General features: G+C 43.4%; 3 protein-coding genes across 5 annotated transcripts in view; 2 read left to right on the top strand and 1 right to left on the bottom strand.

Annotated features, from left to right (window-relative positions):
- The window catches only part of LOC125977544 (olfactory receptor class A-like protein 1), a 93,765-nt gene that overhangs the window by 5,541 nt on the left and 65,951 nt on the right, over window positions 1-22,273 (bottom strand). The gene's annotated exons all lie outside the window — the stretch shown is intronic.
- On the top strand, window positions 1,444-2,409 carry ora2 (olfactory receptor class A related 2). Its single transcript, XM_049734127.1, has one exon. The coding sequence runs from the start codon at window positions 1,444-1,446 to the stop codon at window positions 2,386-2,388; it is 945 nt and encodes a 314-aa protein (XP_049590084.1). The 3' UTR covers window positions 2,389-2,409.
- LOC125977537 (plexin-A2) overlaps window positions 13,747-22,273 on the top strand; it is a 55,593-nt gene continuing 47,066 nt past the window's right edge. Inside the window, exon 1 of the mRNA XM_049734107.1 lies at window positions 13,747-13,958. The gene's annotated coding sequence lies outside the window, so the exon portion shown is untranslated. The remainder of the gene's footprint in view (window positions 13,959-22,273) is intronic.

Raw genomic sequence — 22,273 nt, 5'->3', positions numbered from 1 at the left:
CTGTTATTTTTATTAATTGAAACCTCTTGCCGAACAATACAAGGTAATTATATTCCCTTTGCTGATCATTTGTAATGTTTTTTTTTGGTTTAAATTAAGCTTCTTTAGTCTAGGGACAGGGTTGTGTCATTTTTTTTTATGTGTTTACATGTTCTGAGAGCTCATTAAAATGGCAAGTTCAAGCACGTCTTTCTCAGTGGACTGCAAGTAGAACAATTACAATCAAGGCTAGCGGAATGATGTAAACATGTGGTCATGACGCAAATCATTAGTTGTGAATGCTGAAACTTAAATCCGAAGACTAAATGATTGCGAATTAATCGATTACAAGAAATGTAAAAATCAAAAAGTTGTAGTTTTACAAAGATGATTCAAAAACTGGGGGCCTTCATTTAATAATATTTGCATTTAGGTTGCATTTTGCAGCACTGCGTCACACTGAGAGCTGTTTCTAATATTTTGGTTATTTTACAGTTAAAATTACAATTTTTTTCTAATCATTTTTTCAACTTCACGCTTATCATTCTTGTGTGTTTTGTTGTGGGCCTTCTATAAGCTGCCCACAGATTTAAGGAAGCCACATATTTTCCATACCCATATGATGAAATTAATCAAAATGAATGGTGAATGGGTTTCAAACTTTAGAAAAGCTTATTTACTCTCTGAAAGGCATCACTTCAATTGATTTTATTTTGAAAATATACACACTTTTCCTCAAAAATATACACCAAATATTCACTTAAAATTTTCATTTTGTAGTGTAAATTTTTTTTCTATCCTGTGTGGCCTTAATAGTCAATTCTCAGTCCTAATTCTCATTTAGATTTACAGAAATCGGTAAATGGCTGCAATTGACACAGATAGTTGCGCGACAACATGTTTGGTTGACATAGTTGAGTGGTCAAAGTAGGCACTCATCATCATCATCATCAACAAATGTGTTACGGTGGTGTCCGTATGATGCCTCTGAGGGGACAGAAGCAGTCACCTGGATTGATCTCAATTAATTGCAGTCAAGTTCAGAAGCTCAACCTCCGTCCTTGCAGGCTATAAGAGGACAAACACAGTGAAAAGGGGGCACCACACGGCTGCGTTAGGTGAGTGGGCAAATATGACTGCAGGCTGAAATTTCCAAATTTTTACCTTTGCTTCTAAAACGTATGACTTCATTCTAATAATAGAGAATATTTCAAAACTCTTAAAAACGTCACTTCATTCTCAGTGATACAAACTAAACATTTTTCCGATTTTTTTCTAATATTAGAACAAATCTTTTGAAAAATGTCCACATTTTCAATTTTTTGAAGAATCATGAAAGGTTTTTGCAAACATATACAGCGTTGTTCTCGGAGTATTACAATTTCTATTGACAGACCTTTTAGACATTTTTTTTTAATTCTCAAAACGATCCAATTCTTTGGTGTGTGGCAGTTTTGCGCAGGAATGATCTCCGAGGAGTTGGTCCGTGGTATGCTGTACCTGTCCCTGAGCGCGGTGGGCGTCCCCGGCAACCTGACGGTGATCCTGGCCTTTCTGTCGGCGCACTACCAGGACAAGCGTCTGCTGCCGGCCGACGCCATCGTGCTTCACCTAGCGTGCGTCAACCTGATGGTGGTGTCGGTGCGCTGTCTGCTGGAGACTCTGGCGTCATTCCGTCTGGCCTCCGTCTTCAACGACGCCGGCTGCAAAGGCGTTATCTTCGTGTACCGCACATCGCGCTCCCTCTCCATCTGGCTCACCTTCATCCTGAGCGCCTATCAGTGTTTGAGCGTCGCTCAGCCCAACTCACGCTGGGCCTCCATCCGTACCTGGCTGGCTCGCCACTTGGGCTTGGTGTTCTTCGTCCTCTGGCTGATCAACACATGCATGAGCTCAGCCGGCATTCTCTTCTCCTTCGGGGCCAGGAACACCTCCGTCCCAACGAGGCACGGCATCAATGTGCAGTTTTGCTTTGTCCATTTCCCCTCCAAACTCTCCAAGGATAGCAACGGAGCAGCCCAGGTGGGCAGAGACGTCGTGCCCATGGCCCTGATGGCTCTCGCCAGCCTCATCATCCTGTTCTTTCTCTACAAGCACAACCGGCAGATGAAGGACCGACGCACCAGCAGTGGATCGGAGCGGAGGGCGGCCAAAGCCGTGGTGTCCCTGGTGACCTTGTACGTGGTCCTCTACGGGGTGGACAATGGGCTCTGGGTGTACACACTCACTTTGAGGACCACCATGAGTAGCTCACTGGTGTCGGACCTGCGCATATTCTTCTCGTCACTCTACGCCGCCCTGAGCCCGCTTCTCATCATTGTGTTCAACAGTAAGGTGAACGGCAGGCTCGGCTGCGGCGTCGGCGTAAAAGTTGCCAAGGAGCGAGCTACCACACTCGCTACCTCTTGAGCACTAGAAATTTTTCTCCAGAAAAAAAAAAAGATTTTTCATCAAGAGGAAATCTATTCTCCTAATATCAGGATGTATTTAATCCAGATCTTTTGTCAACTCAAAAATATAAAACTGTCTGAAATTATAAAGATTTTGTTGGGAAAGATAGCATTTTTATGCGACTTTGCATCTTTCAAATTTGAACTTTTTTTTTTTAAGCAGAGGTAAAATGCATTCTGGTATCTGATCAGCTGGGGGCGACAGGCTTCAGGACACAATACTTAACGCACGCTATACTAAAGTTCTCGCTTTGTGACAGTAAAAATGATGTTGAAATTTGGAGTAAAACTAAAATGTTTCATATGCAGCTAACATAACAGACTGTATAAATTCTTAAATGCTATTCTTTTTTTTTGTCATTCACGTTTACATATCGGTACCCATGGTATCGGTACATCCTTATCGAGTCATGGAGTAAGTGAGGGCCAATTTGACTATTTAAACTAATTAGTTTCTGAGAAAGCTGAAAATCTGACCTTAACACAAGACAAAGAAAGAAATGGATTTTTTTTCTTTTGTATGTTTAGGGAAATCTGTTGGTATGGGAATTGGATTTCAAAAAGGGTGTGGAGGATTTCATTGTGTTGTCATCATGTTTGACTGAGCAAACATTTTACGGAGTGCTGGGGACATGTCATGTCATGTATCTGAGGTTTTTCTACACATAGTGAATTATGTGTTCTAATCAAATTGAGGCACAGGCCCAAGGTGAGTATTTTTGAAGGGACTCCCTAGCTGTGGACTGGCATCATTTTGTGCTTATGCAGAACAGTTCAAGCACACATCTTGTGTCCTGCAGTAAAGGTCACACACCAAAAAAAAAAAAAAAAAATTGAAAATAACACCAAACAATCTGCAGATGATAAGTTCCATGTGTCTTACCCTTCAAGCCACTGAAATCTGATTGGCACAGATACACAGACTCCGGTGGAATGAAGGATAGAATACACGGATGGTTTCACGGATCGCCAAATTCCAAAGAAAAGAAAAGGGGAAATAAAAACTTGCAGACTCCTCAAGGAACACAAAGGAGTCTTCCAAACTAACATCATGTTATATAACATAACAGAAAAACAAAGCATTTTATTTAAACTTACCTGGCAGTAACATGCATCAAATTAACGGTAGTAACTAACAAGTTAATTGATAAATGAGATTAACACATCCATGCACGCGCGCGGACACACGCACGCACGCACACACGCACAAAAAAACAGCAAAATGGCAGCTACTTGGAGGACATCTCAAGGCTGAAGTAAATCCCAGTGGCTGTCTGTTTACCTGTGCAAGGTACAGGCTTTTTTGTCCGCCGTTCCCACCAATGATGTGGCGGCATTGCTAACAAACACCGCCCTTGACCCACACCCCCCCTACTGGCAGGCCACACCCAAAGTGTTTTTTGGAAGTGTAATTATTTGAAAAAATCTTTTCAAGTCACCAAATATGATCATGACTTTATTCTTTTAAAACTGTTTGTAAATTATTTTCAACTACACTATTAAACCTGCCAGCAATATTTATGTAAACGCTAACAAGTTTTTCCTTCAAGATAACGTCTTGACTTTCTGACTTTTTTGCAACTTCATAAATCAGCACGTCGATGATTTGAGTGCGTGACTAATTTAAATCGAATGAACTTTTTATGTTGGATTTCAATTTATTTTGCACTGTCCCTGTGAAATAAACAACTAAAATGAAACTGGCTGATTTGGAGTCAGGAATGTTTTTCAGCCATTTCCTTGTGCGTTTTGACTGTTGACACGCTCGTCGTGTTGCAACTCGTCTGGAATGCACCCAGAGTTCTGCAGCTCTCACCCTGATCCAAGAAAACAGCAACAGTGTGAACATTTTGGGCCTTTATGTCCTCATGCGCAATTTATGCAGCAAGTCATGGTGGCTTGAACGCACGGCTTGAACCGTAGCACAAGGCTCCTCAATTTCAGACTGCCAGCAAAAATGGTAGAACTCTGACATTCTGTGGAATGATGAAAAGAAGCCAGCCAAAAGTGTAACACTTATGTTACCTATGGGATCTAGTATGAGGGAGCACACTGAAGGACTGGAAGGAGCCTTTCAATTTTGAGTTAATTCTTTTAAAATGATATTTCTTTTGTGGTAAAATTACAACTTATAAAAAATTCTCACATAAAATTACACAAAAATACATTAATTTTGGATACTGGCAAGTTAAAAAAGCGCAAATTAGTGCAATCCGCATGATCTCAGATAGTGTTTCATGTACGGGCAAGCACCAGAGTGACGGGCTGGGGGCGGGCCGGCCTGGGTGATGCCCCGAGGCCTCAGTTTGGCTTGCATAAGCTGTTATGAGAATTTTGTCCAGCAAGCCATTTGCACCGAGACTGCAGCAATGTGACAGAGCCAACTGCAAAATCCCTCTCAAGGTTGCACTCAGGTCATTAAACTGAGTAGCTCAAGAGAGAAAATTGGCAATTGCACACGAGGGAAGGCTCTCACTGACAACTTTAAGGCCTTTGCCTTTAATGCAAAATGTCCCCCAGGTGCCGTTTCCTCCTCGACTTCTGACTAAATGCATTCAAAACAAACTCGGCACTTTGATTTCCATCTCCTCAAGTGATTGTATTGAAATGCAATTAAAGCAGGGACAATTTAAGCCCTTCCATTCTTTAAAGCAGTTAGCAAAGGCTCTTTCTAAAATGGAAAGGCAGAGGAAACATTACATGAGTAAGATACTATATTTAGATACCTGCAAATACTTTTCAAGTAAGTTGTTGATTTTGTTTTTTAGTGCATTTTTTGCATTGTAATCATTACAACGACAATAAAGCTAAACCTAAGCCACTTCAAACAATGCAAAATACATTTCAAAACAACACAGCGTGCAAAATGTAAATAAATAAAGCGGAATCCCGTCTTGACGTTTTCCCTAGTGGAATTTTCCACAGTCGCTTTCCTCCGAATGGAATGCAGACAAGACGCAGCAAGTTAGCTGAGATCGGCTTGCGGGTAGGAAGAGTATATGCTGAAAAGCGGCCCGGCCCGGCCCCTTCATTACCCGACGTGAGCCACAAGTCCACAACAAATAGCTGTGCAGTGTGTATGTGGTGATTTCAGGTGAGCCTTGCTGCACATTTGATCACTTGTGTTAATATCCAAATGTAAAATATAATATAAATACATACATTGAAAATAAGCAGGAGCTGCTCACTTCACATCTGCTGGGAAGCTTTTACAGCTACACGCCTTGCTGAGGTTATACAATGAAGGCATGTGCTGACATGCTAGCATATTTTATATTTTTCTGCAGGGGGAGCCAAGTGAATGAGAATCTGATTTTTGGAGGATTTATTTCCATGTAGACAACATAATGGTTAGCGCACCTGCTTCACATTTCTGAGTTTTGGGGTTTTCATTTTTTTCGTGTGGCATTTCCTCCCCCCCCCACAAGGATACAAGTCTAGCACAACCTAAAATGAACAATAAAAGGTAAAATAGGGGGAACATTTAAAATAAATGCGGAAAAGTTGCAACAGCTGTTGTAACAGGTTGCCGACTCACAGGCGCCGCCAGTACGGAAAGCCCAAAGTCAACTAGGATAAGTTCCAGCTCATTAGCGAATCGTGTACCATCAAAACAAGAACTTGATTTTTAAAACGTTCGTTCAAGTGGGGTCGGGAAGCAGCATGCATATGCTATAATAATAATAAATAATAATCATTTTTGTAATATTTATGATGCGATTGGCAGACGACCAGTTCAGGGTGTACCGTGTTTACCGCCCAAAGGCGCGCCCGCAACCCTGAATTAAGAAATGAATATAATATTAATGATTTTTTTTCCTGGTGAAATGGAGCTATCAATTATCATGCATGTTAAAATTCATATTGCGCAAGCTTTGATAGGTTTAACGTGAAAACAAGGAAATGAATATTGAACCCCAGAGTTCACACACATTAAATTCATTTAAAGCACTAATGGTGCATCTTTTGACACAAGAGGATTACAGCCTCCAAAACAAGTTAAGGAAGGAGAGAGGGCCACCTGTCGACCATTAGTGGCATTACAATAATGCCCGAGTACTGTCCCTGGGCCTCAGGTAAATAAAACTAGAAAAAATACAACTGAAAAACTGAATATGATGAGAAACCCACCTAGTAGTACAAATATTATTGGCTAAGCACATGCAATACCCTTGGCAGGTGCTAGGGGGTGCTATAGCCCTGTCAGAAATTAGTGTTATTTTTTTTAATTATACTATTTATTATAATGTGTATTGCATTGTTTGACCAAAGAATGTCAAAGACATCTAATGAAGCCAACTGGGAACTTTTTTAAAATCCTGAAAAATGCATCAGATGTCTCCTTTAGCAGGAATAATATTTAAACACTTTAAAGTTAAAAGATGTTTTATAATGTTGGCAGTTTCACTTGGGAATCCATTCATTCAATTTCCCACGGGGGAAATTAGGAGGTCAACCATGCAGCTTCTCAGTAAACTAGCAGCTGCATTGTAATACGCATCTCCTGTCTCTCTGGACCATCAATATCTCATAAGCCATCAACATTAATGCTCACATCTGGCCCATTCGGGTGGGAGACCCTCTCAACTCGCAGCTAAGCCCCCCCCCCCACGTTTCACATAGGCTCATTAACGGTAGAGGACGGCAGACAGCTTGACCTCATGGCCAAATGTTGAATGGAGGCGATCCACTTGACCTCGGCTTGCCTGCGGAAGGTCGCTTCCCGGGAGGTTGCTTGGATGGTGAGGTTGAAGGTCGGCCTCATCGCAGGGCAAAGTGCGGCGATCAAGATCCACAGGGATTTCCCGTGGTTGGTCCTACGAGTATGACTCGAGGACAAACGTTTGTTCAAGGTCCTGGAGATGTTAAATTGGGATCTAACCTGTCGACTGGATTTTGGGGGTTCTGGACTTGATGGTTTGCTATCTGCAATTTTGGTCAAGTACATATGGGGCCTCTCACATTTTACAAATCAAGATGTTAAAATCAGTTCCATTGTTAAAGATGAACACTGATGAACACAGCGGTAGGTTTAAATCAATTCAGCTCACTTTTAAAGAGACTTCTGTGCATAGGGAGTCAATTCCTATACGCGGGAAGACTTTAACAATGTGTATGCGTTCACGAGAAGCAGACATAATGTGCCAAGGGAGCCAAAGGGATCACAGAGCAGCAGCAAAGTGACACCTGGCCAATGTGAGCATGTGTTCTCCGAAGTGCTTCAATGCGTCACGCAGCACGAGTGTTGACACTCTCCACCAGAAAAGCACGCTGCCGTTTGCTGAACCACATCTCAGCGAATGGGCTCATTTGCTGCATTGACAGAAGGTGTGTGTGTGTGTGTGTGTGTGTTGGGGCGGAGTAATGGTTTCAGTCACCATTGTGATGGGAACAGCGTGGTTGGAAGGCGGCTTACAGTAGGTCAGGTATCTCCAGGAAATTCTGACAAATTTAGAAAAAGAAAAAAGGGAAAACCTTTGACATTTATCAGGTTGGGAGTCTGCAAAGGTCATTGCCTGCTTTCTTCTTCCCCGCCTCATCCCCTCTGGGCGTGTTAATTCCGCAGCATGGGATTCTCGGGAGGGAGTGGAGAGCCATGATGTCCGACATTGACAACATAGGTCAGACGTGATGGAAGCAGGATATCAAGAACCTTCTGCCTTTTTGCCATGCATATGAATACTGGATACGATATGTGTGTGTGTGTGCGTGTGTGGATAGATAGATAGATAGTGTGGATAGATAGATAGATAGATAGATAGATAGATTAGATAGATTAGATAGATAGATAGATAGATAGATAGATAGATAGATAGATAGATAGATAGATAGATAGATAGATAGATAGATAGATAGATAGATAGATAGATAGATCTTTCACCTGCCAGGTGTCCTCACTGGACAAAAAAGATAATAGAAAGTTACAAACTAATCCACTTTGAGTCACAATTCAGGGGAGACTATCAAATACTATTGTGTCGACGTTCGTTTTGTTACCTTGACAACAGTGTGCAGACCAAGGGGCACTGAACAAGAGACAAAAAAGACAATTAAAGTGTTTTCACTCAGGGCAGTAGCACATCACACGCCACACACAAGCACATCACCAAAGACAAAATAATCACTAGCAAGTCGACAATGTCACTAACCAATTAAGTATGTGGCACTTTTCAGTAGCTAACTGCTAGCTAACTCTCCGGTCACATTAAGAATAAATGTAGCTCACTTTGAAGGATCAAATCAATAGTATTGTCCAATTACTGCAACAGATGGCACACTCAGCTCCAAAGCCACCAAGGACGGCGGCAAAGGAAAAACTATTGTGAATCTAACAACAGAGGATAAATAAATGAAGAGAGAGCAGAAGTAACGTAAATTGTCATTTGAAACGGCATTTGGAGGCGGGTGCATCCGTCCATCCCCAGAGACAAAGCCCTATTTTTTTGCCTTTGAACACAAACTTCATAGACTCCCGACGCATTTGATGTTTACCGAGATAGAAATGATTCATTTGTCGAACACGAAATCCCTGCTGACTCGCTCATCAGGTACTTGATATATCAGGCTGTTCTGGTGGCGCCAGTCGGGTTCACCGTGACACAAACAAAATGCTAAGGTATATGAGATAATTATTTCCGCAGACTGCTTTGGAAATTCAGTTTAGTGACAGCAATGTTGAGCGCCACTGTCCATGGTCCTGAACCTGTTTGTTTACATGATAGTCTATCACTGGGAATCTGAACTAGAATCACCCCTGCAATACATTTAGTACAGTGTACGTAATCATCTAACTGAAATATTATGTATAAAGTAAACACATTCAGTACCATGGACAGCACCACTCAACACTGCAGCTGTTACTAAAACTGAATTTCCAAACTTTCTAATTTAGGTAGACACCATCAGACCATCCGAACTTTTGGCGGCTGGTTTGGAAATTCAGTGTAGTGACTGCAATGTTGAGCGCCTCTGTTCGTGGTGCTGAACGTATTTGATTTACATGATAGTCTATCACTGGGAAGCATCTCTACAATACATTTGGAACTAAATAAACACATAAGTAAATACAGTGTGCGTAATCATCCAACTCAAATATTATATATAAAGCAAACACGTTCAGTACCATGGACAGTGGCACCCAAGCAGCTGTCACTAAAACTGAATTTCCAAAACAGTCTCCTATCAAATCCGAATTGGGCACTTTAAAAAGACACTTGAAATGGTCTGTATTTTAGGAAGTGATGCCGGCACTCGCACAGCTTCCTAAATCCCCTCCAAGACCAAAGATGGATGCTGAAGCACGTTGTGGTCCAAGGCTGGCCTTCCCTGCTATTTGCATTCAACCCTTGTATGTCGGTCGCAGGACACTGTGATGATGAATCTGCCAGCGCGAGACACCCTGCTGGGATTTAATCAGCGGCGCTAGTTGTCGCGAGCCATTGCTAGCCTGTCATCATGCTCATCAGAAGCTAATTTACCACATGTGGTTTTGGGCGCCTAACTGCAAATTAAAGTAAAATATTTGCCAATGGTGCTTCTCATCCGCCGCACTTTCTCTTCCGTTTGTTACTTTGCACAAATATAGAGAGCACGCAAACTGCACACAGGCAGGCCGTAGCTGAGACTCGAACACAGAACCTAATCGCCGTGAAGCCAGCATGGCTCAAATTCCAGCACCCCCCTCATTCATTTGCAGCCCGAGTCATTCTCCTGCTGAATATTCACACATGCACACTTTCTTCCTCATACAAGAAAATGCCAATTTACACAGGGCGCGCAAAACTTCTTTTATCCAATAAGCCAAATGCAAATGAGTGGCGGCAAAGAAGGTCAAGCGCATTCAGAAGCTTCAGTAAAAAGGCTGAGAATGAGCCATGGCTTGTGGCGCATTCATGCTAAATTTTAAACTTGACATTTGAATTGCTTCTTTATGGGATAGCAATTGCTCTATTTTTACATGAAAAACTTTTCATTTCAATTCCTTTCCTGGACACGTTTATATGTTAAAAAAAAAAAAAAAAAGTGACAGCACCGTGTATCGATGATTGACAGGTGCTTATTTTGAAAACGTTAATGACAACGACACAAAAGACGCAAATCCAAACAGCCGGAACAAGCTACCGAGGAGATAATTGTTTTTCTTCCCCTTCCTGCTTTTGATGAACATCTCTTTAGAATGCGGCGGCGATGGATTCGAAGCGGATAAAGCCAGGTGTTTACAAGTGATTGTGCAGACAAAAGATTTCTTTGAAGGACCCTCTCCATGGCATTCTTTGTACGCTTTGGAGTGAAAGGTTTCAATGGCCTTCCTGTGTTATTCTCTACCGTGTTATGATGACTTGATTGGACTCGAAGCTTCCTTTTATTCGTGCCCGGACCTCATGTTGTTATGGTAATTCTCGTGAAGTAGATTGCACGTCGATGGCTGGCTGGCTGGCCGCTCCACTCGGACACAGGAAGAGCATCATCGCAAAGATAATCAATAGCGTGGCACGCACGCAGACGCTTCGAGAGACCACGGCGGTTACCTGAGAAACGACGAGTAGGATGGAAGGCGCCAAGAGGCCCCCGGGTGCCGTTGGGCGCCTCGCTTGGTGGACCTGGGCTCGTTTCACGGTTGCCCATTAGCTGGCAGAGCCGCTCCCTCCGCCTTGCCTCGGCGAGGCAGGCCATTCAAAGTGCTTTACACAGCACATAAAGAAGCGGGTAAACAATATAAAATAGAATAATCGCCTCGCGGTACTTTGGCTCGATGCACTTTACAACCGACGTTCCTCCAGAGACCTTCCATTGGTCATGTGAGAAACTGGGCTTTGGTTTAATGAATGGCATCAAGGCCAGTTTCTTCACTTACTCTCTAATGCGCAATAATATCACTGGAAGTTGACTTTGAACTTATATTGTTATTTTTATTGTTATGTCGACAGCTCGACATTTATCGCCCAAAAGAGTTTTCCGTAAACGCATCAATCTGGATTAAGGATCGAACGGATCACTAAATGAGACTTGCGGCTTCATTTTTTCTGATCGCCGCTAGCCTTTAAAAATTTAACAATCGCTAAAATGTCAACTAGGGTTACGACATGGAAAAGGATGGAGGTGGTTTTCAAGCTCCTTTGTCTGGCGTGTGTAATCTGCAAACACACTACTCCAAATTGCTTGGAGCGGACAAGGGGAAGGGCATTGTATTTCCCACATCAGCAGAGAATCTGGCAGCGGTTGTGTTGGCAGCTAAATGCTTTCTTGCTTGACAATTCACTTCAGTCCACTTCAGCTTGCTCGCTCCCAATTCTCCAAGTCTCCTGCTATTTTTTTGTCTTGGTCCCGGTTGGTGTCTGTGTTGTATACTTCTCGGTCCCACAGAGCGCAATGCTATTGTTGTCGCGCATTGTGGTTTTCACCACACTTGTTGTGTGTATGTGTTTGAGATCAGCTTTTAAGATGATTAATTAATCAAATAATAATAATAAATAAAAAATATATATTATATTGATAAAAATAACAAAAATAATAAATAAAATAATAATAACTTTAATTTAATTAATATAGTTTTATTAATCGGCTTTGAACGTAATATAAGAAAAGTAGTAGGAGAAGAAGAAGGAGGAGATAGACCGAGACAGTGAGAGAAACAGGACAAGACAAGAAGCTCATGTTCGATTATGGATAGGCAGGAGAATGACGAGATGCATGAGCAAATGTTCGTCTCGTACTGGTGATAGATCTGATTGTCATAGTAGTCGACTGAGTACTCGTGTGAGCTTCCAAATCAGCAGACTGGACATCACCAAAATCGGAATTCATGGACTAAATCATTTCAACGAGAGATCAGTTCTTGGCGACTCGGTGTCGGTTTCCAACGATATAATGAATTGTTTCCTCGGCGAGTAAGTCTCACATTCAATTCACAAGTAGCCTTAAATAATGATTCACAAGATTGCTCAGCGGCTTAAACTAATTTGCCAACCGGTGGGGTGCGTTTAATCTGACACTGTTACGCTGGCGGCGCACGCCCCGCCGCCTCGGGCCGGCGGTGACGAATGGTGTTATTATTATTATTGAGTACGGCTAATAGGAACAGCACTCATCCATCCCACTTGGCTTACTAGCTCCTCCATCACGGCCTCTTCTGCAGTGCGGAGGGCAGCTTCTGCACAGACCTAACGACGGAGGACATCTTCAATCACCCTCGGGGTCAGGCTGTACAGTTCGGTTCGCACGGTGAAGGAGACACATTATATATCTGCTCTGTGATGACATCATCACCCGAGCTCGGGCCAACACGTCGCCGCCGCCATCTGCTTGGCCCTCGGGAAGTCCGTCGCCCGCCCACGGCTGCCCTTCTGACATCCCAAACTCGCATCGATGCCGGTAATGAGTGGCCGACAGCTGCCTGATGGACCCCGTGAGTCACTTTTGGTAAAGGCTCGATCATCAAACATCCATCCATCCATTTTCAACAGCACCTGTCCTCATTATGGTGGCTGGGGGCGCCGAACTGACTTTAGGCGAGCCGGGACTGGTCGCCAGCCATTTGCAGAACTAACTCAAATTCACATGAATGGACAATTCTGATGCTATAATCACAACCTGATTTGAAGCCAAACTGTGTGGCAGATCTACCAACCATTTGCATGCTGCCAAACAGGAGATCCTATTATGCATTGTGTGCTTTAAATCACACACTACCAAAAATATCAATTTAAAAATGATTGTTGCTATGTTTAATATTCTGGTCGAATACTGGAATGATTACTGTACATCATTGCCTACCCATGCTGTATGAGGAGTTACAAAATTCAGCCTACAGATGGCAGTGTTTAAAAGCAATCTCAATTCAGCAGCAGCAGCAACGCATTTGGGAAATAAATATAAAAACCTTGCAGAAAAGATATGGAAGACATTAAATTACAGACAAGGTTAAAGAGACAGAGAGAGGTGAATGCCCAAATATTAGGTAGTGACACAAAAAAAAAAACAAGTATTATAATCTTTGAATGAGTTTTGTGATGCGGATTTTGTATTGGGCTATAAGCAGGTATAGTGAAATGCCCCAAAATCACCATCACGTTTGTGGAATTACTTCCTGCGCATTGATAATGGCGCAAAATAAAACCTCACACGTACGCACGAAGGAACACGGGCATACAAAAAACAAAACAAAAAAACAGTTCGGGCGTAAAAATGCATTACAACGCCTGGAAGCTGAGCCTGAGGATGACGCCACAGGAGGCGTGGACGCTCCGTGAGGCGCACACGAACTGAGCCGTGCGTGCGTGCGCGCGCGAGCGGAGAGAGAGGGGAGAGAGGAGGAGAGAGAGAGAGATTAAATGTTGGCTACGCGGGAACATGATCAATGCCACAGTTCTGCGGGAGGTTTCACTCGATGGAAGAGAGAATGCACGCCGCTGCGCGCACCACTTTGCCGGGCTGCCACGCGTAAAAGCCACAAAGCGTCTCCACGCGTGCACACGCACGCACGCTGACCTGACCGGGCGTCCTCATGCGTGAGTCTCGTCATCTTTCAAGGTGAGTGCAGCTCTTGTATTAAGTTAAAAAAAAAAAAATCCAAGTTTGGTAGAGATAGGAGTGTGAGTGGTCTGATGTGCATCAGATTCATTCGGTGCTTTTATGGACTCTATGCTGCCTCGGGGGAAGGATTTTGTCCCGCTCCTCTAAATGTGCATTGATTAATCACCACTGTGCATGTGGGATCGACACACACTGGGAGCACTGGGATGGAGATAAAAAGCTGCACAGGCACAGTACAGTTGTGGACGTGCCAAGCTCCCCAATGTTGACCGGAGCACATCGGTGTCATTTCGAAGGGATTTGCACCCCTTGAAAGTCCTCTTTCTTCCAACCTCCTGGGTTGGCCTTATCTGGACAGGCCAGTTGGAGCTGCTTCTATTCTTCTTGCTCTTCTTCTTCTTCCCGGACCCCTCCAGAGGGGCTCGAGAAGAGGAAGCAAGAGCGATGGAGCCAAGTCGACGGCCGCAGCCGCAAAGGCAGCAAGCCTGCACTTTTATCAGTGGATGGCTAATTTTAGAATTCAAATGAGAATGGGAGCTGAAGTTGGATTTGGGATGAGCAGAGTTCATCTGAGCGGTTTTAGCCTGGATTTTACACAAGCTGCAGGTCCCATATGATTCCAAGCCTATTGGAGAGGCTATTTCCATGTATATACATTACAAGTGGCACATAATCAATATAATAATAATAAAATACAGAGCCTGATTTGATCCAAATTTGGGCTTTATTCGCATGACTTTGAATGGTTGTCCAAAAGTCAGAATTAAAAAAATAATGAAGTCATTTTTAAAGAGATGGAAGTGGTTGTTTTTACAAGAATTTTTTTTTTTATAAGAATGAAGGATTTATTTGTAATTTTACGAGGTCATTTTTAAAAGAGAAGTCATCATATAATTATGAATGATGTTGTCATGCATGTATTCCATCATTTCTTTTATGGAGGAAAATCGTAACTTTTACAGTTTGAGAGGGCTGATTTCGTTATTTACGCCGTTTTCATGCCCAGTTGTGTCACTTGACAGCGAAACATCCGAGTTGCGTCACTTGAAGCGTGCCGAGTAAATCCAGCCTGAGTACAGCTAAATCAGTGACTAGAAATACATGATCGGATTCCTCATTGGTATCGAACTAAAAATCAGTTTGCAAAGAATGTTTTCAGAAGACAGCAACTGGCTGTGCATTCAGACGAAGCATAAAAATCAGCTTCTGTTGCATTGTTTATCGAGCTCTCTGATCGTGGAGCCTTTTTAGGCAGAGGTGGGGGTCATTTCTATTTTTTATGTCATTGTGAGCGCACTGCCTCCTGGTGAGGATGCATTATTTTGCCATCCTGAACTTGGAGGTGATGCCAGATGACTTGAGAACATCCGTCTTTGTCATCGGCGGTGAAGGCCATCACTCTGATGCCCGTTAAAGGTCGAGAAACGCAACAGAATTTTGAATTATATCGGTTCAATCAGTGGCATTGATGCAGGAGCGATGGCGGGGGGGTTGATGTGGGTGGGTTGGGGCCGGGGGGTTGATGTGGGTCAGCAGCACAGGCATTAGTGCATCAGGCGAATTAGTGTATGTAACACAATTACATGGTGTGTGAGTGCACAGCGGCGGCTACTACTACTATAGTCATACCCCAGTGTGCTACCCCCCCCACCCCCCAACCGCCCCCAGAGCATCCACACCTCCCCCAAACTGTGAGCCCGTTGCCCACTGAGAGGCTGATTAAACTTGACCGTTTGGATGCTCCAGCCCAGCAAGGAGGAGGAGGAACAGTGTTAGTGTAGTAGCGTAACATTAAGTACACCTGCCTAATTTCATAGAGATTGACCTGTTAACAAAAGTGTGTGTGTGTGTGACTGTGTGTGTGTGTGTGTTATGCTGGCTGGATGACATTTTTAACAGACAGGACTGAACCACTTGTTATTCTTGATATGATCAACACAAAACAACACACAAAATTGCGAGTCTCCTCCCACAAACGACGTTAGCTGTAGTACTAAGACTGACCTTTTGGAGGGAGCCACCGGGCATTTAAACTGCAGCAAAGTACAGAGAAGAGGAAAAAGTAATGTCTAGGCCAAAATTTGTGAACCTATAATCCATATTGAAAAGGTTTAATATTCATGATTGATAGCCCTGAATATGTGTGTGCGGATCCCTCTTAAACTCCCACGCCGCAAGATTATCGCTCATGATAATCTTGCCATCTGAGTTAACAGATTGGAAGAAGGCTAGCTCAAATTTGGCCTGATTATTGTGATGAAAATTTGGATCTAATTTTTATTCAATGAATTGTTGGAATAATCAGTAGTGTAAAATATTTTACAAATATTTAATATCGTATAGGCCAAAAGTGAAACAAATCATGATATTTATAAAGGCTCACATTTTGTATGTGACCAGATGATTTTCAACCTGGAGGAAGGTTGCAAGTGGGGGCAACGAGAGGAAGGAGAGGCAGTGAACGTGTGGAAAACGTGCGGCTCACCTGCCAGATGGCCACTCTGGCTGCTCAGCATGCAGCCAGAAGTACACTCTGGCAAAATGTCATCACCAACCACCAAATTCAAATTGTTCCGACAAACACTTCCGGAACTTTAGCCATAAAACAAGCGACATATGATCATCAAAAGCACAACAAAGCATAATAACTTGACTAATTTCTGGAGTGGCTCCTCTGGGCAGTTGGGAAGGCGGGCACGCTTCAGAAAATCTTTTTTTTTTCTTTTCATAAATAGATTTCATAGTTCATGTCTCGGCGAACGTTTTAACTTCATACCGTGAGATGAGCGAAAGGGAATAATGGATGCCTAACGCTCAAGTGAAAAAATGATGATGGGGACTTTTTCAGAGCTTTTCATATAAATGTACGAAAATGAACTTCAGCAATCGGTCCATTAGTTGACTAATTTGAATCGACTAGCTGTAAGTACCATCGGGTGCTTCTGTCCTAACAATAATAATCATGATAAGACCATCTTGCACTTCCCGCTGTCCTGTGGCTATTGTAACTTGACATCTGTTCGATGCCATACTGCAGCTACTTTTAATCAGCCGCTGGCGAGTTTTCACGGAAATGTTGCTAGATTTACCCTAAAAGTCAGATTAATAACTAATATGAACATTAAAATAATGAACCATGTTGTAAATATGGCAAAATGGGGGCAAAATCCCAACAAGGCCACATGATATCAAATATCACTTATTTTTTTCACACTTTAAAAAAATTGGCAATTGTCTTCAACAACGAGAAAGTGTGTTCTGGGAAAGCTGGAACGGATCCTAAAAATAAGCATGCTGGGTCGGCAATGTTCCCGAAAACGTCTTATGAATACTGTCCGTGCACATATTCAGTCAAGCAGGTTGGAGATACACTTAAATCTTGATTTTACTCCATTCGATCGTACCTGACTTTCTGTCACGGACCCCAATTTTTTTTTTTATAATTTCAAGCAGTATTTTGAATGGGTGATATAAGGACCGTACCAGGCGTAATGACGAGCGCATAAACCTTAGCGCTAGTGATTTCAGTGACCAATTTAAAGGCGTTAGATAATAACAAGTCGGTCTGTTTGATCTTTATGAGGAAGAAAAAAATATTTCACTCCCCACAGTTCCCCTCAGTGACTATAAATAGTGTCATTTGTCAATAAAATTGTAACAAATACACCTAGGCATACAATTGTAACCTAATTAACATATTCCCTGGGGGTCCTCCCCCCCCAAGGGGCCCATTCCACCATTTGAGAAGCACTGCTTGAATAAATTCAGCCTCAGTCGAAAATCAATGGCCCACATTCATAATGCAAATCATTAAAGAGTAAAAAAGAAGTCCCTGACAGCTGGGAGATAGTCTCTTTTCTTATTAGTAGCCAATCCGGCCACAGAAGGGTCACACCTTGGTGACCAAATCCAGGTGTGATTTATTTAATAGATGTGGAGAGCTTGAACTCAAATGACCGTCCCGAATTTTCAACACCCGTGCTTTTCATTGCTTGCCGGGGTGTTTTATTATCTTCAACTTCACAACATCGCCGAGCAAGTTTGTGAGTGGAATTAGGGACAATCCGGGTTGGGCCGAAAAAGACCAGAGCAACTGTCGGGGAAGATAATCCGGGTTGATGCGTATATTTGCACAGGCTTGGGATGAGTGGCCGCTGCAATGGTGTTTGCTGTGCGGATTAAATGTTAAAAATGGCTCGGGGAACGGCAGATGCTTAGTGGGAATGCAAGTAGGCTCGGTTTTGGCGAGCAAGAATTCTCTGTCGCTCTTCTTATCTAATGAGTTAAAAAAAGGTGGCTTGAAAATCGTCATTCATTCAAGTACGGTGAAACCATCACAATCGCAAACTATCTCGATTACGTTTGGGAACAAATCGTAACACTATCAGTTGGCAAAGTGACTATCTCTACAATTGTCAAAATGTCTGGCCTACTACGAACAATCAGTATTATTGTCCAGTAATCGGTGATCATGATACAGTTAGTATCATAATGATTTTGATATCGTTAGGAAGATGTTGTGAGACCACGAGTATCCTTGGCTAAGGATTGTGCTAACATTGTTGGTATCATGATACCAGATCTGATATCAGAATAATTGGGAAATAATTACCATACTATCAGTATCTTTGGAAAGGTATCATGATACTGTAAGTATTTTTGGGCAAAGTAAGTTTTATTGGAAAGTAGATAAATGTACAGCTCGTATCCTGATGGTATTTCTATCAACTGTTACTATTTCTGCACTTCCTTGCTCTTCTCCAAGTGAGCAGCTGTTCCTTTTGTAATTTCTTTGTCGATCATCACATCTCGCGCCAGCTATTTCCAACCTTAGCGTCACTGGCTATACCAAGTCGTAAGGGCCGAAGGGGGGGCGAAAGCGAGGACGGGCACAGGTGCTTCCTCAAAATAAAGCCTTTGATTTTGCTTGTATGCGACAATGCAGGATTTATGGATCTATGGACATATGCACGTCACGGCTTTACAGGGACGCACGACAGCACCGAGTTTGATTATTTTTCCTCGCTGGGGTGCAGTTGCTGCCAAACGTAATGGATTTCCCCCCGGCAGGTCCCAATGATTTATGCATGCGAAGGCAACGCGGCCCAGCGAGCTCATAACCGAATCAGTCTGGGTGGAAATGTATCGTTGTTCAACACGAGAGCAGACTGTCAACTCGAACAAACCCCCCCCCCCCAAAAAAAAAATCTGAAATCTGCAGCCTGAGTAGCGGACTGAGCCTAATAAAAATGGCTGTTAAGGAATTGGAGCAGTACAAAAGACTGCTGCTGCGGTGCTCGTCCTCAGACCGGCGAGCGAGGTCACATTTCAGATCCTTCTCGATTTAAAATGCGGTTCCATTCCTACAGCGGCAACGTATCATGAATTTCCACATCAGTCGGAGTCATTATGCTTAATAAGACGTTCTCTTGCTTTTCCCTCCACACCTCATGTAAGTCTCCCAAATGAAATTGTCAAATGAGTCCTGTGAGTGTGACGGATTGACCCTTAATGAGGATAAGCAGTATAGAAAATGGATGGATGGACAAAGCTCAAAGCCAGAGCCCAATAAAATGGACTTCTGCTGTCATGCTGGCCTTTAGGCTGGAGTGAGAGAATTCACATTTCAATCCTTTCTTGCGCAACGGCGGTGTCCGCAGATCCTTTTTTGGTGGGGCCTCCGTGGCTCAGCCCTTTCCCCTCTCGCCCGTGCACTTAAGAAACATTAAAGATGATGCGCGGTGAGCAGCTGATGCAGCAGGTGATGCATCACCAGCACCACCACAAACGCATTCCTTTCCCTTCCTTCTCCTTTGCTGAATTATAGAAGAGTTGGGGTATTCACCACAGAACCGGAGGTCACTTTGACTTTCCATTCTGTCGCTCATCGCCAATGCTACGCGGGCGAGAGAAGCCCGCTTGAGGTCACCATTAACCGGGGAGGGCCGACAATGAGATTTATGGACAAGCGGAGACAGATCCCGGGAAAGAGGAATGGGAGGAGAACGGCCACGCATGGCTAAATCCGACTGTGGCAGCCGTGCCCTTCATCTGGCCGCCTTTTCCTAACAGCAATTTCAGATACAGTCCTGTATCTGCATGTATAATGCATGCGGGAGAAGATAATGGCATGCAATGCTGGGGGGTAGCTGTTGGGAGGGGCGAGGTGGGGTGGGGGGATTTCACCGCCTGCGTTGTGGCGATGTGTCGCAATTGTCCCCCTGTGTCACATTTGCCTCGGCCCGACTTCCTTCGAGCATCCTTCGCTTATTACGACGTAGAAGCCGAGCGTGTTGCCATGACATAGTGCCATTTTACAGCTCCCGCCAGACACGGAGTCCTGCTCTAGCATTGAGATTAGAAGCGAGGGCCTGGGGGAATTCTGAAGCTAAAAAAAAAAAAAAACATCTGCCGGTGGGGGCCGAAAAGGCAATCAGGAGTTTTATCTGTCGGAGAAGCGGAAAACAAAATGACTATGCGGGCGTGCAGAGCTATGAGGCAGAGAATGATGTTACCCCCGATTGCAATTTTCGTCGTTAATCTGTTGCTTTTGAGCATAAATGTGAGGCATGCTGATATTGGGACGCAAATAATGCCCACACACACACACAAACTATAGAAAGTAATCAGTTATAGTCACCAACCATGAAAACCGGGCAGACTTATATAAAAATCTTGGAGCCCGTACGTGAAATTTGTCTAAATCGGGAATTCTTTTGTGCACCACCAGAAGGAGCCCAGATCGAACTTGTGGTAACATGAACTGACAATCAGGATGATTTTTTTTTTTGCCAAATTGTTGACCTTCCTATCTCAGCCCATTTTATTTTCCAAATTAGTTGACAAGAGGGTCGTAAAAGTTGCTAAATCTAGCTGCAGATATTAACCTGCGAAGTTAGCAACACTGGGTGCATCCATTCCCAAATGCACTCTAGTGACACCTCCAGGAACAAACTGGAATAGACATTAGCTTTACCTTTCATGTTGCAGGGTTACTTGTTGCTAGGGAGTATTCTTGCGGCGTAAAAACATTTACATATACTAGCCATGCCCATTAAACCGTTTGATTGACAAACCAGAAGCTGACGGCACAGCGAGCCGACAGGAACAAGAACAAAGCGTACAGACAGACTCATGCGACACGACGGGAATTAATGAGGATTAAGAGATGCGTCTTTTCATACACTGTTAATTTCACAATTGAATCATTGCTCTGTATTAAATATAAATTTAACACCCCGCTACCCTCAATGCAGACTGAATGCTGATATAATGAAAATGAACCACGGGGCAAATGTCATGAATTTCATTGTGTGGCAACAGCGCATATATCCTGTGGGGGTCTACGGCGCGAGCATTCATGCTACACATTATGTCCTCTGAGGCGTGTGCAGGCAGCACAGCGCACATACGTGTGTTTGGCCCTGGGCTGCCGTCATGGCGATAAAAGGCCGTAGAGTGCTCATCCCAAAAACGCCGCTTTTCCTAATAAACCCGACTCTGATCCAATATGACATCCGCTCCAAAAGTCAGCGCTAATAAAGACGCCGTCTCGGCGCCCTAATTTTCCCGACGTGGACCCGGGAAGGTACCAGCCCATGCGGTTCTTACACTGGGCCTGCCTGGGCCACATTTGACCTACTTCTGTCTCCGCAACATTGTAAACAGATCCACTAATTGCCTTCATTTATTCATTTGGAAGTCAAGTTATGTTGCGGCTGGCGGCCTCTCAGCTCGTTCATGTGTAACGTGTACAACCGCTACACACGCATGCAAACACACACACACACACACACACACACACACCGCTGCCACCACCACGTGGATGTGCAGCAAAACCCAGACAGGAAAAACCCATCTACATATCTATATAGTGTTGTAAGACACATTTTAGACTAATCCCGACATCTCCACTTAAAGTAGACATACTATCCATTTTTCACTTTTATGTTCCCGGGTGTCTTAATAACACAAATGTGATGCTTTTGTCAAAATACTCACAAATTAGCAAACACTTTACACCCACTATTATCTTGACAGGTTGTAATTAGCCCATTCAATGGCGGCGCTCTTCACCTGCTGGTTAATAATATTTATTCCCGATTTAATTGTGAGTCTTTGCCTTGTGCTCGCCGTGGTAGAGAAGTGAGAAAGGAGAAGATAACTTGGCACACAGTGAGACCTTTCATCGACGGCCCATCTTGAAAAGTTAAAAACAAGCACTGCTGCGAGGGAAAATTGGCTGTTATGTGCCCGACCGCCTTGTAATCATGAGGCCAGAAGTTGTTGTGATGGTTGCAGTCCGCTCACTT

The sequence above is a fragment of the Syngnathus scovelli genome, chromosome 11 (assembly GCF_024217435.2).
Source record: "Syngnathus scovelli strain Florida chromosome 11, RoL_Ssco_1.2, whole genome shotgun sequence".
In the NCBI taxonomy this organism is placed as follows: Eukaryota; Metazoa; Chordata; class Actinopteri; order Syngnathiformes; family Syngnathidae; genus Syngnathus; species Syngnathus scovelli.
The sequence above is the reverse complement of the archived record's forward strand: the minus strand, read 5'-3'. Positions and strand labels throughout refer to the sequence as shown.